The 17648-nt window shown below is 34.1% G+C and overlaps 1 protein-coding gene and 1 long non-coding RNA gene across 5 annotated transcripts in view; one reads left to right on the top strand and one right to left on the bottom strand.

Annotated features, from left to right (window-relative positions):
* Positions 1–17648, top strand: part of LOC106056921 (spermatogenesis-defective protein 39 homolog) — a 34036-nt gene that overhangs the window by 1482 nt on the left and 14906 nt on the right. For 2 of the 4 annotated variants that reach the window (XM_056023735.1, XM_056023734.1), the window contains exons 2-8: positions 7985–8108; positions 10214–10331; positions 13162–13332; positions 13969–14031; positions 14427–14515; positions 14772–14840; positions 15105–15197. In XM_056023735.1, coding sequence (XP_055879710.1) covers positions 8034–8108; positions 10214–10331; positions 13162–13332; positions 13969–14031; positions 14427–14515; positions 14772–14840; positions 15105–15197 — 678 coding nt within the window. In that variant the 5' untranslated portion in view covers positions 7985–8033. Of the gene's footprint in view, positions 1–7967; positions 8109–10213; positions 10332–13161; positions 13333–13968; positions 14032–14426; positions 14516–14771; positions 14841–15104; positions 15198–17648 lie in introns of all 4 variants that reach the window. The other 2 variants (XM_056023736.1, XM_056023737.1) reach the window with 2 other exon arrangements.
* LOC129925154 (uncharacterized) lies at positions 15871–17010 on the bottom strand. The gene is made up of 2 exons (XR_008776933.1): positions 16201–17010; positions 15871–16100 (listed from the first exon to the last, which is right to left on the bottom strand). It is a non-coding gene; the product is annotated as an uncharacterized LOC129925154 (long non-coding RNA).

A 17648-nucleotide genomic window follows, 5' to 3' on the forward strand; every position in this document is an offset into this window, starting at 1 on the left:
CATTCATAAATTATATATTCTAGATATCTCAATCTAGGTCATGTCTATTCATTGAAAAAATCATAGATTTATTAATCCCAATAATATTTCTTATTACGATTTTGCCTTGTGCACTACAGGAGAATGTGTTAAATTCATTATTATTGAAATTGCAAAATATACGAAAAAGTCATGGAAATTGTAAAAAATCTTTTGAAAACTCATACAAATATCCTAAAATATATAGATAAATTTTGTCATTTTGGGGTGTTATTCAATATGGAACATGCCAATCCTTCGCATGAAAAAAAAACCGGCATTATGCAATACCCGCAATTGTGGAATCTAGTGAAAGAAGCTTCTTGCACCTCAAACTAATGAAGAATTACTTGAGGACAACAATTCTCATAGATTAGATTTAAACATTTGGTAATTCTTGATATTCAGCTTTATCTATGTAGGAAATAGAATTTTATGATATACTGTATGACTTCGCTACACGCAAGGCTCTTAAAGTAATTCTGTACGTAGTAAAGAATGAATAAAATGCAAAGACAAATTTATTTGCAAATACAAACTCTTAAATTTTCACTTATTATCCATATCCCTACCCAAACTTGTCCCCGCGTGAAATCCGTTTCCCATAGGGCCCCATAACGGTTGAGTCCGGCCCTGCTATTTAGTGATGGGTGAATACAGAGCAGATTACTTGTTCTCCCCCTTTTTTTTTTTTGCTGCTAAAGTTACGTGGGGTAGAAATAAATAATTAGAAATAAAAGAATTCTCTTTCCATGACTTCTTGGTCACAATGGTTAAGTACACGCCATTTAGTGGCAGGTGAATACTACTTGTTCTCCCCATCCTCTTTTTTTTTTTCGTGGGGTAACTCTAGTCCGACTTGCAGAAATAAAAGAGTGATCTTTCCTTTACTTCTTGGTGTCCAAACTGTTGAGCCATGAAAAGAACATCTAAAGGAGTTTTGAGTTTATTCCCCCCTCCAGAGTTTTTTTTATGTTAAAAAAAAACCCTTTTCAATAAACTAAAGCAAACAAGTCACCAGAGATGGGTTTTGAGTTTAAAATCCCCCCTCCAGAGGGTTGTGACTTTAAAATCCCTCTCCTGCGGGTTTTGAGGTTAAAACCTTCCTACTCTTCAATATAAAAGTAAAGCCAACTACAGTCACCAAATTCTCTGAGCATAGCCAAGGAGGGTTTTGAGTTTAAAAAAGAATAATCAAGTATATTAACTAGATTTAAGATTTACTTAGTTTATAGATGTACTATAGACTGTATAGTATAAAAATATGGATGCGTGCGAGGATTTTCCCAGTAAAAGAGAGAAGAGATATTCCTCTGTGGTTGTTGCAGATTTGGCTGTTTCCTTTTCACTTGTATAGATGGACAATTGTGGCATCTTTAAAGTCTTGTGGTATTGACACTTGTTCCCACTTAATTAAGAACAGCTCACAAAGTCTTACAATCAGGGCTAATCCACCTTTTTGTAGACCTCTGTGGGAATGGAGTCAGCTCATCAGTGACTTCTCAAGAGCATTCTCAGACTTTGGCCTTACCATTAACACAAAAAAGACTGGTCTTATTTTTGCCTGCTCCAGGGAAAGCCTACTCAGATCCAAGCATCAAGATAAATGGACATGATATAAACGCAGTGGACAGAATCACATATCTTGGCAGCACACTCTCCAGAAACGGAAAGTTCGAAAATGAAATCGACCTGCGTATCGCCAAGGTCAGTGCATCATATGTCAGACTGTCTAAAAATGTCTGGAACAGACGTGGTATCATCACAAATACAAAGCTATGGATCTATCAATCTATCATGCTCCCTACATTTCTCTATGCCTCAGAAACGTGGACAGTGTACAGAAAACTTACAAAGAAACTGAACTACTTCCACATGACATGTCTAAGAAAAATACTGAATGTCAAATGGCAAGACAAAATACCAGATATTGAAGTCCTTCAAAGAGCGGGTCTGCAAAGCATCCACCTAATCCTGGTGCTGTCCCAGCTGTGATGGGCAGGACACATCTGCAGAATGGAAGACCGCCACATCCCTAAATGACTCCTTAGTGAAGGAAAGTGCTCACAAGGTGGTTGTTACGTGCGCATGTTAATGTAAATGTGAAATGGTGCGAATGCGTGTTGAACGGAGAGGAGAAAAGAAAATGGAGAAAATAGAAACGAAATAGTGTTCTAGTGTTCATGAGAATTAAAATGAGTTCTAAGCGATGACGTTGTTGTTTTAGTGTTAATGTACTGTTTAAAGAGTCTCATGCTAGAAAGGAACGTAACAAGTGGCGCCCAACGTAAAGGTAAAACCTACGTAGTCCTTTATACACAGTTGATCTCCTGTCAACAGATAGTAGAGATATCATATTATATAGTCTAGATCTAGTGATAGGATACTATTCTATTTGATTAATAGTAATAGAAAATGGCGGACAAGGCTGAGGTAGCAGCGTTGAAAGAAGAGGGAAGGTTGTTAGAGCTTGAAGGGGCAGAACTAAGAAAATACGTACAAGAAAGGTTGATGGAGAGGGAGAGATTAGCAATGGAAAGAGAAAAAGAAAAGGAGAGATTAGCAATGGAAAGAGAAAAAGAAAAGGAGAGATTAGCAATGGAAAGAGAAAAAGAAAAGGAGAGATTAGACATGGAGGACAAAAGAGAAAGAGAAAAAGAAAAGGAAAGATTAGACAAGGAGGACAAAAGAGAAAGAGAAAAGATAGCCATTGAAAGGGAAAAGAAAAACGAATTAGTTGCCATTGAAAGAGAGAGATTGGCGTTCGAAAAAGAGACGGCCGAGAAAAAGTTAAAAACAACCCAAGAAAAAGAGAGTGATAAAAGAAAAGGGGAAACTACAGGGAACAAACTAGCAAAGTATAAAGGTGCAATATTCGAAGAAGCTAAAATGGACATAGACATTTTTTTGAAGAAATTTGAAATTGAAATGAGGGAACTGGAATACCCCGAAGACAAATGGTCATTCTTATTATCGAAGTCATTCGTAGCAGAGGTTCCATCGAAGATATGCATGAACCAGAGCAGCTATAGCGTGGTGAAAGAACAATTACTACGAACGTACGGAAAAACAGAGGCGTACTACCGTGAACAATTTGTTAACTGTGCGATAGAAACAAATGATGACCCACAGACATTCCTGGACAGAATGACCAGTAGTTTTGAAAATTGGACTGAAACCGCTAAAATAGAAAAGACCTTTGACGGTTTAAAGACATTTCTAATGATAGACAAAGCAATTTATGAGTGTCAGGAGGAATTAAAAATATTTTTGTTGGAGAGGAAACCAAAAGCCATAGAAGACATAGTGAGACTGATAAGGGCTTATAAAGTGGCACATCCCGATAAGAAACTATCCAGAGGCAGTGACATAGAAGAAATAGTTGCATTTAACAGAACAAGAGATACACGAGACAACTACATCAACAATGGAAGACGATTTAGATATGATGAACAAAATAGATTTAGAGGACAAGGAAGGAACCAAATGGGTAGTAGACAAGGACATTTTTATAGTAACCGAGGGCGATACCAAAGAAATGTACAGGGAAGATACGGCGGAGTGAGAGATAGAAGAGATCAAAGCCTTTCAATGTTAACATGTGCAGGAAGCCTTGAGTATTTTGAGACTTTCGTGGGAAACAAAATAGCAAGGACGATACGAGATTCAGGCAGTACAATTGTGGGTGTTAATAAGAAATTAGTAGAAGAACAAGAATATACCGGCAAAACCAGGAATTGTGTGATGTTTGATGGGAAGACTGTACAATTACCAGTTGCTAGAATTAAAATTGATACACCATATTTTACTGGAATTGTGGATGCATGTGTAATAGACCATGCTCATATTGATTTGATTATTGGAAATATTCCAGGTATAAAGAATTGCAATGAAAAGGATATGGGAAATTGGAAGAAGTGTTTCGGAATGAGTATTACTCGATCCAAATGTAAGGACCTGGATGCAGGAGATCTGGAAAAATTATTTCAGTTACCAGATAAGGAAAAAAAAAAAGAAGGATTAATAGGAAACTCAGAAACATTAGAACTTAATGATGTAGTATTCAACAAGGAAAGGTTTATTACAGAACAAAAAAATGACCCAGAGATGCGTCAGTTGGCCCAGAAAGGAGGTAGAGGAGGAAGATTTTATATAGAAAGAGGAATTTTGGTAAGAGAAATTGAGTCACAAGGAAGAAAAATTATACAGGTTGTTGTACCAGCTGAATTTAGAAATGTTATATTGAAGAATGGGCATGATGAAGCATATGCAGGCCACATGGGAATTCACAAAACAAAACAAAGAATATTTAGGGACTTTTATTGGCCATCTATTAGCAAAGACATCAAAAATTATGTGTTGTCGTGCAAAGTTTGTCAAATGAAAGGCACTAAAAAAATCAGAGCTCCATTACAAAAGGTAGATATACCAGAAAGGCCATTTAGGAAGATTGCGATTGATTTGATTGGACCCATGCCGGTGATATCAAATAGGGGTCATCGATATATTCTAACTGTAATAGACGTTTGCTCAAGATGGCCAGAAGCGATCCCACTAAAAAGAATTGAAGCCAGTGATATAGTTCAAGCGTTATATACATTATTTACACGGTTTGGATTTCCTGAAGAGGTACTGTCAGATAGGGGCACACAGTTCCACTGCCAACTAACGACAACATTTTTGAAAATGTTTGGAATTCGGCAACGGTTTACAGCCCCGTACCACCCGCAGAGCAACGGTATTTGTGAACGTTTTAACTGTACGTTAAAGAAAGCGTTGTCGAAAGTAGCAGATGACAATCCCAAAGAATGGGATGTGGCATTACCCTCAATCCTTTTCGCATACAGAGAGAGCCGTAACGAAACCACGGGGTATTCGCCATTTCAGATGATTTATGGAGGAAATCCAAGAGGCCCAATGGCAATCCTAAAAGAACTAATACTCCCACAAGAACATGTTGGAAATAAAGAAAGTTACGATATAGTGACAGAAACTAGAAATAAAGTAATAAAGGCTTGTGAGGAAGCGAGCAAACATGTGCTTGATAAAAATGAACTAACACAGTCTAGGGTGAATGAACACAGGAAATTGACCAAACTAGAAGTAGGTCAAGATGTTTTGGTATTACTAAAGGATAAGGAGAATGTACTATTCACGAAATGGTTGGGTCCTTATAAGGTAACAAAGAAAATTAGTGATGTGGATTATGAAATTAATATTGATTCAAGGCTGAAAATATTTCATGTGGATATGCTAAAAGAATTTAGGTCGAAACAAAAAAGTGAAAAAAGCAGTAAAGAAGACCCATTGGTCATGGGTACATCCGTAAGTGTAGACATTGAGACAGAAGAAAGATTGGGACACATAGAAACAATTTCAACCGATGCCAGTCAAACATGGAAAGATGTGGAAGTGAAGGGAATCTCGTCAGACAGAGCTAAGGAAGTAACAACATTATTAGAAGATTTTAAGAATATTTTTACAGATTTACCAGGAAGAACGAATATCATAGAACATGATATCAAATTAACAGGCAGAGTTCCAAATAAACTACCTCAATATGCTGTACCATTGCATCACAGAGAAGCATTACAGAAAGAAATAGATGAACTACTTCAATTGGGAGTGATAGAACCATCTAATTCGTCATGTGCTGCACCAGTTGTACTGGTTAAAAAAAAATGTGGTAACATTAGACTGTGTGTAGATTACCGCCAACTAAATAAAGTTACAGAATTTGACCCATTCCCAATGCCACAGGCAGAGGAAATGTTTACTAAATTAAAAAAAGCGAAAATTTTCACCACGTTGGACCTTTCTAGAGGATACTGGCAAGTACCTCTAAAGGAAGAAGCTAAACCACTATCCGCATTTAAGACACCATTCGGAGTCTATCAGTGGAATGTGATGAGTTTTGGCTTAGTAAATGCCCCAGCCACTTTTAACAGGATGATGGCAAAGATACTGGGTCACAGAAGAGACACTATTTGCTATTTGGATGATATCTGCATCTTTAGTGAGGATTGGAACGAACACTTACAGAGTCTAAGAGAGGTATTTACTATTATCAAGGGAAACAATCTGACATTGAAACCAACAAAAATAAAAATTGGACTTAGTGAAATTCCTTTTTTGGGATACAAGATAAAAAATGAATCAATTACACCACTGGAAGAAACAGTTGCAAAAATAATGGATATTAGTGTACCAAAAACAAAAAAACAAATTAGAAGCCTTTTAGGTCTATGCAATTTTTATAGAAAATTTGTTCCAAAATTTGCAGAAATGATTGAACCTCTTACAAATCTTACCAAGAAAGGGAAATCTAACATTATAGTTTGGTCTGAACAATGTCAAAGATCGCTAGACAAGATTAAGAGGGTGTTTTCTGAAAACCCAATATTAAAATTGCCCGATAGTACTAGAGAATTTATTTTGGCAACGGATGCTTCATCCATAGCTATAGGGGGCTGTTTGATGCAAGAGTATAGTGGAATTGCACACCCTGTTTTTTATGTAAGCAGGAAACTAACCCTTGCAGAGTTAAACTATGCAACTATTGAAAAAGAGGGGCTGGCAATTGTGTGGTGCATAACAAAGCTAAGTTTTTATCTGATGGGGGCTAAATTCCAATTATGGACTGATCATGCTCCGTTGGCATTTATTAATTTAAATAAATGTGGTAATAATAGAATTGCTAGGTGGGCATTACAACTGATGGACTATAAATTTGAGATTAAGACAATACCAGGGAAAGAAAATGTTGTGGCAGATACATTATCACGATGTACTTAGGTTGGTGAGATTGTGTAGGGTATATAATGATTACTTACATGCTGTTAAGAATTAATCTATTTTATTGTTTACAATTGTAAATTCTGGCACGGAGTGTAGTAGATATTCCACAGAGGATTGTCCAATTGGGAGTATACACAACAATGATTAGTGAACAGATATAGATTTAAATTGAATTATAGGCGGGGAGTGGTATTAACGAAATCTGCATGATTACATAGAGATATGCATAGATATATATATGTGTCAATTGTTCATAATAACAATTAGTATTGTGATTGTTACTGTCACAATGGGTGAATATAAATGCTATATGTTAAATCTAATGTTAGAATTGTATTGGTATTAATATGTCATTGTGTATGATTTTGTTTTGTAGTACATTATGGTTCTCTATGTTACAGAGAATTTAAAGTAGTTTTAACTTGGAATAGGCTGATAAGATATGTGACAATTTATATTTTGGACGTTCGATGTACATCGAACTTGTTAAACAGGGGGGGTGTTACGTGCGCATGTTAATGTAAATGTGAAATGGTGCGAATGCGTGTTGAACGGAGAGGAGAAAAGAAAATGGAGAAAATAGAAACGAAATAGTGTTCTAGTGTTCATGAGAATTAAAATGAGTTCTAAGCGATGACGTTGTTGTTTTAGTGTTAATGTACTGTTTAAAGAGTCTCATGCTAGAAAGGAACGTAACAGTGGTCAAAGAAAATGCTTCAGGAACACCTTCAAAGCTTCACTGAAGGCGTTCAGCCTAAACCCAGCCACCTGGGAGACAGAGGCACATGACAGAGCATCATGGCATCGCGCTGTGAAAACGTTAATATTATTTTAAAAAATTCTTTCTGTGTACCAGTATTATATGCATTTAAAAAAGCACAGGTTTTCAGAGTTACAAAGCCAAACCAGGAACACCATGAGAAAATCCAGCCTTTCTATTCAAATCACTTTTCCCACTGAATACCTCTTTTTGGGGCCTTCCATTTGTTCACAGACTTGAGTAATTCACAATTCATCAAGACCTTGTTTTTATTAATTTGTCAAAGCTTATAAATTAACTTTTTAAATTTCATTTTAAACACATTTGTAGACGTTTATGTATATTTTTTTTTATTACAATATTATCTTGATTATTTTAACATAATCTATAGTTGCACCATTTCCCCAGATTTAGATCATCAACAATATTCACTTCAACTTCATAGTCTACATCTAAAATGGATGATGATGATTGTGATTTTGAGAAAGCAAGCAAGAAAAATAAAAGCAAAATTAATATTTTTGATGACAGAGTAAGTTCTGCGGAAGTTTTTTTTGGTAATAAAAATTATCACTTGTGAGGTCTGAAAACAATGGGAAGGGGAAAGAGCAAGACTACAGATTAATTTAACAAGTGATATAATTATTGCCTTTAATATTCTACCTTACCTCAGCATTCCAACTACCCCTTCTGTCTAGTGTTGATCACACTATCTTATTTTAATATTTCTTAAAAATAAACTTTTGGTCAATATGAACTTCCTTAAAATATTAAATGTTTGGCTACATATTAATGTCAGTCATGCCTCTAATTATAACTAATAAAGGTAATAAAGTATTGTCTTTGACTCTGAATATTAAGGGAAAAAAATCCAGTTATGATTTACATACTTTTCTTTTACCTGATATAGAAGAAGCCAATATCTTTTTGGGGTTTAGTTGATTTTTCACCATTTGCACTTTTTTTTAATCTCATTTGTACATGACCGTGTTTCTAAGCTTTTAAACAGATACATGCTATTTTAATACTTTTTTTTAAATTATTATTATGTGACTGCTTTTTTTGCACCTCTAAAAGTAAGAAGAATTAACTGCCAGTTAAAACTTACTGTATATAGTTTTCATTGTACAAACAAACAAACAAAAACTTTTTTGGGTCAAGATTTACTTGTTAGGAGTTTCATTAAGTTTTAATAATAATTTATTTATAATAATTTTATTTATAAAGCGCTGTTAACAAACAAAATGTAGGCTCAAGGCGCTGTAATAACATTACAAACACAAACACGACAGCAATAATCCTTTTATTTTATTCATTTCCAAATGGTTTAATCTGACAAGACAGAGCTGAAAGAGTTCTTGTATATGCCATTGAAAATTAAAAAGAAAGAAATTCTATTCTCTGTAATGTTATTCACAGATATTTAAGTGGAAAAAAAAAATAAGAAAAAATCTACATTTAATAGCTTGTTTGTTTTTTACACCAGGAATGCAAAATATGTATTGCTTTCTCTACTTGATTGTTGATTAGTTTATCATCAGCATTTAACAGTCTCATTAAAACTTAGTGACTGTTTATGCTGCTGTAGGATTGAATTGATGTTTTCAGCTCACAAGAGATTTTTCACAGTAAAGAAATCCTCTTCTGAGATCTATGTAAAACTTCACAGTTGTATGTGATTACTGTGAATGATTATGTTGTATGCTCAGCATATCATTATCATTTAAAATTTTACTGGTAGATTTTATTAATATAAAAGCTTTTTGAAACAACATAAAATTTACAAAAACCTTCACCAGCATTCAAACATAGGTCTCCAGCTGTAATATCTGTGTCCTCATTTCAGAAGGTCTTATATTTGTTAAGTTTATTCTCCCATTATTTTGTTTTTTTTTGCATGTCTTATCTTCCTTCTGAATGGCATTGCACACTAAAAGAAAAACCTATTTGTTATAATTTATTAGTCTAAGTGAAAAACACTTGACTTTGTGTTAAGAAGTGTGTGTGTGTGTGTTTGATGTAACACTGAGTAAAGGAGGTTGGATGGTTTGAAACCACAAGGTGGTCTGTCATAAAATGGTTGAAGAGAGAACAAGCGAAAGACTTGACACAAAGGCATGTATTTTTAGTGAGTTATATCTTGTTTAAATTATTATGATCTCATTTGTGTATGTATGGAGGTGTGGTGGCCAAGTGGTTAAGCACTTGGTTTCAGAACGTATGGGTCCCGGGTTCAAATCCTGGTGAAGACTGGATTTTTTAAAAATTTCAGGATCATTAGGGCACCACCCAAGTTCGCCTAGCTCTAATGGGTACCTGACAGTGTTAGGAAAGTAAAGGCAGTTAGTCATTGTGCTGGCTACACAACACCCTCGTTAACCGTGGGCCACAAAACAGATGATCTTTATATCATCTGCCCCACAGATCACAAGGTCTAATGGGAAAGGGGTTTATATACATGGATATTGAAGTTGAAAACTGCCTATTTGTTATATTCAGTTTTATTTCAATAGAATTTTTAAAAGTCTATTTCAAGTTCTACATTAAGAATTCAATACTCCTACATTGGTTTAGTTGTAGTAGCTGTTTGTAGCTGCAAACCAATGACTGATTATTAACCCTCTTTATATTTTTTAGGTAAGCCTGGAGGATGCTCGATCTATTATTAAATCATCCCAGATAAATGCTGAGGATGATGAAGATGAAGATGTTATTAATTTTGATGATACTCCAGTAGGGGTCAAATTTACAAACAGTAAGTACTAATCTTATTTTAATTAGGGATTTTTAAGCTTAATATAGAAGAAATCTTATTTGTTAATGTCTTAAAAAAAACATTTCAATAACTAACAGAAAAAAATGTTTTTCATTGTAAATTATTAAGATAAGGAATATGTTTTTAAGTATTATATGTTGTGTATTATATGTATTATATGTATTTATTTAATCTAAATTCTTTTTTTTTTGTGATTTCATAATATTATGATATGTTAGTTATAAAGACTGCATTTATTATTAACCTCAGCTGTATTACTATATATTAATGTTTCAGCCAATATGCCTTTTTAATGGTTACATTAATGTAAAACACACAAAGATACTTGTCAAATTTACACACACACACACAAACTTTTTTTTCACAAAGTTAAATTGTAGGAAATGTCACTTGCTTGTTTCCGTACATTGGCAATAACGCTTCAAGTCGTCTGTTAAGTTGGAGGTACTATGTCATGCTTGCAGCTTTACTTCGTTCTCCAGCATTGTACCTCAATATCTTGTTCTCAGTGTTCTCCTGCTCTCTGAGGAAGTGAGAGATTAACTTGTACACAATAGGGTGATGACTGTCAATAGACAGTTGAAATGTATGGTGCCATCCCTCCACTGAATTGTTTGTTCGTGGTAGATTGTCCTGCACACGATCTCTAACATTCCATAATGCTATCGGAAATCTTGGAGTCACTCTGCGGTTTCGTCTCTGGCGACCAATAGGCCAATAGTCATACAAATTTAAATACAAATGATAAAAAAATTAAAGTACTCTCGTTCTCTCAAATATGGCATAATTTCAGATCTATTAATATTGAAAAAGATAGAGACATTAACAAAATGATGCCCAGGACATTCAATTACTAATAATCCGTCACTTTTATACACATCATATATAAGTCCGCGCTATTTTGTCTGGCGCTATTTTGTCGGGAAATTTTGCGCAATTTTGTCGACGCTATTTTGTCCACGCTATTTTGTCCGCGCTATTTTGTCCGCGCTATTTTGACGGGTCACCAAAAAGTCCTGTTTCAAAACTTTATATATCTCTTAAAAAATAAGACATTATTTAAAGTTATTTGATACTCTTAATTGGTCATTAAATATTTCTATTAACCCCCAAATTAATAGTTTTATAATCATTGCACCCAAAAAAACAAACAATTTTCTCCTTTTTTTATGTTAAATAATTAATTTATGCTCCATTGAACATTGATGCTTCTATTATTTTTCAGAAGTCATCTTTTTTCCCTCTCTCTCACACATACAAGCACTCTAACACTCTTTCTCAAACTCTTTCTCAAACATCCTTTTGCTGTTTGCCATTAGTGAGGAAAGTAAATAATTGCAAATTTCAATTTCACTAGCACATTACACATTTTCCTTGACAAATTTGACCTATAGAAAAATATGCTCTGATTTTTCTTTTCTTATCACTTCAAACTTTGGTTGAGTTAAAAAAAAATAAATTTGACTATAGAGAATAGTTTGCTATTTTTTATTTGTGCATATGAAAATCTACCTGCACTATGATTCTGTTTAGTCCACGGCCATCTTGTTCTTTCTTTTTTAGTGGCTGTACAATATTTTCTTTAACCTCATTTTCCATGGTGTTGCTGCTATGTGACATTTTTGTCTGCTTCAACTATTACTTAACCCAGAGATACTATTTGTATTACTCTTTTGTCTTGAGTTGTTAATGTAAATTCTATTTACATCACAAAACATTATTGACCTAGGACTCTTTTATTCTTTTGCGGTGAAACATTATATTCACCAGTCTGTCCATTGTATTTTAAATGGTTCTAGTTTTTTTTTTTTTAAGGTTCTTGATAATATATAAATATCTTGCCTGTCTTGATTCTGTCAATCTATTATTAAATGTTGTTAACCTACTTCAGAGAGTTTTCCTCCCCCTTTCACAAATAGTTCTGATACTATTCCAGTTTATTCATCATTCATAATTCTTGGTTGCCAAGAATTTTATATCTTTTGTTGAAGCTGATAATTTATTCAAGGTTTTTGTTGTTGTTATTTTAAAGAAAAAAGCTGATATTATATTGATCTTGTGGTTGTCATAAAATGAACAGCTTTTGTTTGCTAGATTAAAAAACCCATCACACCTTTGTTGCAATGAGGATCAATAGAATTTTATTTCCTATCCTTTTCTAAAATCATAATAAGTGTACTGAAGAAGTGTCATTACTTCAAAGCAGACTCCCCTTCCCTTATCATTCCCCCTCCCGCTCTTCTATCCACCTGCATGCTTATATATATTTCTAATTGAAACATTTGTATTATTTTTATTTATAAGTCCAACTAGTTAGATGTTAAAACAATCATTTCTATTAGGATTTAAACTTATGATTCATAAATGAATAGATTACAAAGCAATAAAAGTCTTCCAAGGATTTTAACTCTTTCTCTCCAAATTAATGATACCATCCTTGATTTGACTCCATTAAATTAAATTAATGTTTGGTTTTATAAACTTTAATTTGTGTTATATAAAAAGAGCATCAAAATTAACATTTTCTGATAACAAACAAAAATGTTATTGAAGTTTATTCATAACAGGGTAGAATGTACAAATGTGAAAAATGAATAATTTTGTCTAAACATGGAAATAATTACAGAGATAAAGAGTTAACAAATTTCTGTATAAACCTATTTGAACTGAGGTTGTCACAAGACCTTTAAGGGTTTCAACAAATTCCTGTATAAACCTATTTGAACTGAGGTCACTTGAAAACATGGTTCAACTAATTGTTAGGTTCTAGATGTCATGTCTTTTTGTATAACAAGTTTTCATTTATCAGAGTCCAATGAACAATCAGTGAAAGTTACTCCCATGCCAGACTTGTCCTCCCTTGCATTACCAGCTTCTCTCTCTGGCAACAGTATGCCTAGAACTGATGCTTCTAATAGCAGCTATATGCAGTTTAATGCTGTGACCTATGGCCATAATAGGTCTCGCAGTCTGACCCTGGGTAAGATGCACAAACTAGTTCAACAAGTAATATTTTACATTAACTGTCTAAACTACTTTAAAATGTATTTACACAGAAATACATTTTATTATTTACTTTATTTATTTTTTTGCTTATCTTTTCCCTTTTATTTTCTTAAGTATGCTTTTAAAAAATTATGAAAAATATTTTTTGATGCCAGAAAAAAGTAGCCTTTAAGTTTAGTTTTATTATAATTTTGTTAAGTGGAATACAGCCTTAAATAACAAAATTAATTCTCTAATATTATATTTTAAAACTTTTAGTATATTGAATTCTGAAAATTTTAATATTACATTTTTTAAATGTAAAATTTTATAAATTTGTTGTTAAAATTTTTGTTCTATGCTTTCGTATTTGACTTGCTTTGCTACTTAATTTGTCATCTTAAAATTGTCAATAAATCATATTTTTATTGTTTGATAGTTTTGGTACATAATTCATCAAATGGTTTAGACTCTGTGAAACTCACAGTTTAATACTTGCAAATTGTACATTTTTAAATTGAATTGTTTTTTTCTTAGAACATGGCAACATAAATCTTCTTTAATTGAATTATACAGGATAAATAGATGTTATATTATCACTTGAAACACTAGATCTAATCTTGATTTTCAGATAAAAACTTCTCCAAGACTTCGTTGACATCATCACAGAGTTCTTTCATGGATATTGAGGAAGGTAAGGGCATATTACAGATTTAGGTAGCTAGCAAGGGACATCAAATTATACCCCAAATTTAGTGCCCCTTTTTTTAGATGATTGAAATATAAATACTACTTAAATAAATGAGTTTCAAAAATTTAATCTCACTATTTTGTTTACTAGCAGAGCTACACAGTGTTGCACTTTGTGACAGGGAGGGGGAGGGGTTGCTAACATTTTATAGGCTTCACAATAATCCATGGAACATTCATGCTAAGTATCATAAGGATTGGTTAAATTTTTTTCCCGAAAAGATATTGGACCAAATGAACTGAGCATGCTAAATGGGCTTTACAAAAGTAATTTTAAAAAATTAATTAATTAAATAACTAATTAAATGTCCACAAAATAATGTTTCCTTTATTTTACAGTAAGTGCAGAAGATACAAAAAAAAATTTTACCAGAGCAGATGTAGAAAACCTTCAAAAGGAAGTTTTGTCTTTAAAGCGTTCCCTTTTGGTAAATGACATTATTAAATCTTATAATAATCTACTAGGCTTCACATTGTAAAGTGGCTAGAAATTCCAATGAAGTCATAAAACATTTCCAAGAAACAATTTTTTTGTTGTTAAAACATTTTGCTTTTATCCTTCAAATCTGTCCAGCTTACACTTTGATTATCTAAAAGTTTGAAACTGATTAAAGTAATATATTAGATTAGATTGATCATTGAAATTCTATTTCCAATGCTCATTGTATTGTATTTTGTGTTCAGAGTGCCAAGAAGGACAGATGGAAAAAACTACCTGTTGATGAAACGTTGCAAAGAATAATAAGAGGCGAGGTTTGTTCAACTTTAAATATTTAGTATTAAATCTGCAAGTCTTGTTCAGCTGAAAAGAAAATCAGTATTCATACACTCTTTTACTATCCAAAGAATTAATAGAGAAACTGTAATAGTGTATGTAAAGAAATGGTTTGTACATAAACCTACACATAATGCTGTGAAAATCTTTTGACTCACCATTAAACAGTTAACACAAATCTATCCCACCCTTTTATCAATTCAATATGAAATGGAACTATATATGCTATTTACTACTCAAAGGTGTATTCCCTGGAGATGTACAAATCATTAGAAGACAAATTAGACCTGATAGACAAGGCTGTGAGGATATGTGATGGAAATGCTATTACAGCAGTAAGTTTTATAAAAATTATGAACTGTTAGTTTTATTAGATAAGTTCTGGATGTTCTGTGTGATATGAGGATTATTACATCCTAGCCTAAACCTTACGCAGGATGACAAGGGACATGGTTTGAACTAGGGATTATTGTGGTGACAATCCAAGTTGCATACACATCACCAGGCAGCTGACAATTGCATTAGTTTTTACATTAGATTAGAGTCATCTAAATTGTTTTTGTTTCAACCAATTCAAGTAATAGAAACAGAAAAAGGAGCTATACTGGTGAACAAAAGAAAAGAACATGGCTAAAATACTTTTCTTATGTTAAAAATATTTGACTAACAAAATGAAAATGCTTGGCTGCCAAAGTAAGGGGCTTCAACTCTTGTGTTCACTTTTTATTTTGGTATAGTCTCTTGTCCACCAACCTCTAATCAGATTTTTTTAAGGTTGAATGTGATGTACTTGTCAGGTGTGTTTTGTCCTCGCGCTCATCTAGGGTATGATGTACTCCGCCGGGCTCCCCACCTGAGCAGTGTTTATTAGCTTTATGCCAGAGTTATAATTTAGCCTCGGCTCGTCTGCCTGGGCACCCCTAACAGTCTAGTAATCAATTTATGCAATAAATATCTAGGAACGAATAAACCCAATATTAACGTATACTATTGAATAACAATATTGCATATAACAACAAAGGTTTAATGAGTTAATGATATATATGATATTATGAGGCATACATTATGAATAAATATCAATGGCAATTACAGATTACATTCAAAGGGCTATAGCACACCTTAATCTTCGTGTCATAGTCAATCAGGCTTCACAACGCCAACCCAACGCCAACGGGCAATAGTCAACTACCAAGCCTACAACTCAGACTTGACTCCAACAGAGTCCCAAGCCTGCGTCCCTAGATAAGAAAAATACACACTCCTTTGATACCGCCATTTTCACGATTATTAAAGAACCGATTGTAAAGCTACGACATGTAAAACAATAAACTAACTTACCCAATACTGGGGAATAACACCACACAGATAACTCAATCTCAAGGCACACCAAGAGAACACAAAGAGACTCATCTCAAGGCACAACAAGAGAACAATGACACCAATATAGCGCATCCTTAGAAACAGAACTAATAAGACCTTATGGTGCTCAAACAAAAATACCCTACCAGATGCGCACGACATCCCCCCTCTCCCTCTAACTGGATCTTGCGAAAACAAGTGCAGTCTTCCAAAAAAGAAATTGAAAACTGAAGTATATAGACAGCAAAAGAAATTAGGAAACATTGCCCAGCATTGAAGCCGAAGAATACAACCTTCATAAAGTCAAAATTACAGAATTATTCACATAGATGATGTCGCAAAGAACAACATCCATCATAAAACATTATAACATTACATTGCATAATAAAACAAGCAATACATATTACATACATATTCATATATATCAATCAATATCTATAATAAAATAGTCTTTTTGTGCGAATCACACCAGTCTTGAGCACAAGTCTGCAAGTATATTGTCCTCTCCTTTTATGTGACACACGTCGAAATTGTAGTCCTGGAGCATCAGCGCCCACCTCGTAACACGGTGGTTCGTAAAGTTCGTGCTCCGGAGGTAAGCCAAGGCCTTGTGGTCTGTCTGAAGGTGAAACGTCGTTCCCCTAAGGTATCTGTCCAGTTTTCTAATGGCAAATACAATAGCCAAGCCTTCTCTCTCGATGATGGAATACCTCTGCTCCCGAGGCAACAACTTGCGACTCACATACTTGACGGGATGCAGAACACCTTTCACGCACTGACTCAGTATACCGGAGACTCCTTTGTCCGATGCATCGGTCTGAAGAAAAAAGGGTAATGAAGGATCAGGCAAACGAAGAATGGGGTACCTACACAGATACGCCTGCACCCTGCTCAAAGCCTCCGCGCACTCATGATTCCAGTGCACCTTAACAGACCGACCCCGACACAACAGATCAGTAAAGGGGTACACTAGCTCAGAGAATCTCGGTATGAACCTGCTGTAATAATTCACCAACCCAATGAGGCTACGAATCTCCTTTTTTGTTGTGGGCGTTTTAAACTCTAGAATTTTCTTAACATTACTAGGATCAGGCTTAACAACCCCCTGCCCTACATTATGTCCAAGAAACTTAACATTAGTAAACCCCACTTCTAATTTGGCTGGCTTTAACGTAAACCCATTTTCCCTAAGAGCGCCGAAAACATTACGGACACTTTTCAAATGTGTATCCCAATCTTCACTGAAGATACATATATCATCGAAGTAAAATAAAACGTTTTGCAAACCTTGCAGCATACGTTTAACGACCCTATTAAAATGATTTGGGGCCCCACTTAACCCAAACGGTAAATAGTGAAACATATAATGTTCCCCCAATACACGAAAAGCTGTGTATGGTTTACTTTCCTCACTAATGGGAATCTGC

Source organism: Biomphalaria glabrata, chromosome 3 (genome assembly GCF_947242115.1).
Source record: "Biomphalaria glabrata chromosome 3, xgBioGlab47.1, whole genome shotgun sequence".
In the NCBI taxonomy this organism is placed as follows: domain Eukaryota; kingdom Metazoa; phylum Mollusca; class Gastropoda; family Planorbidae; genus Biomphalaria; species Biomphalaria glabrata.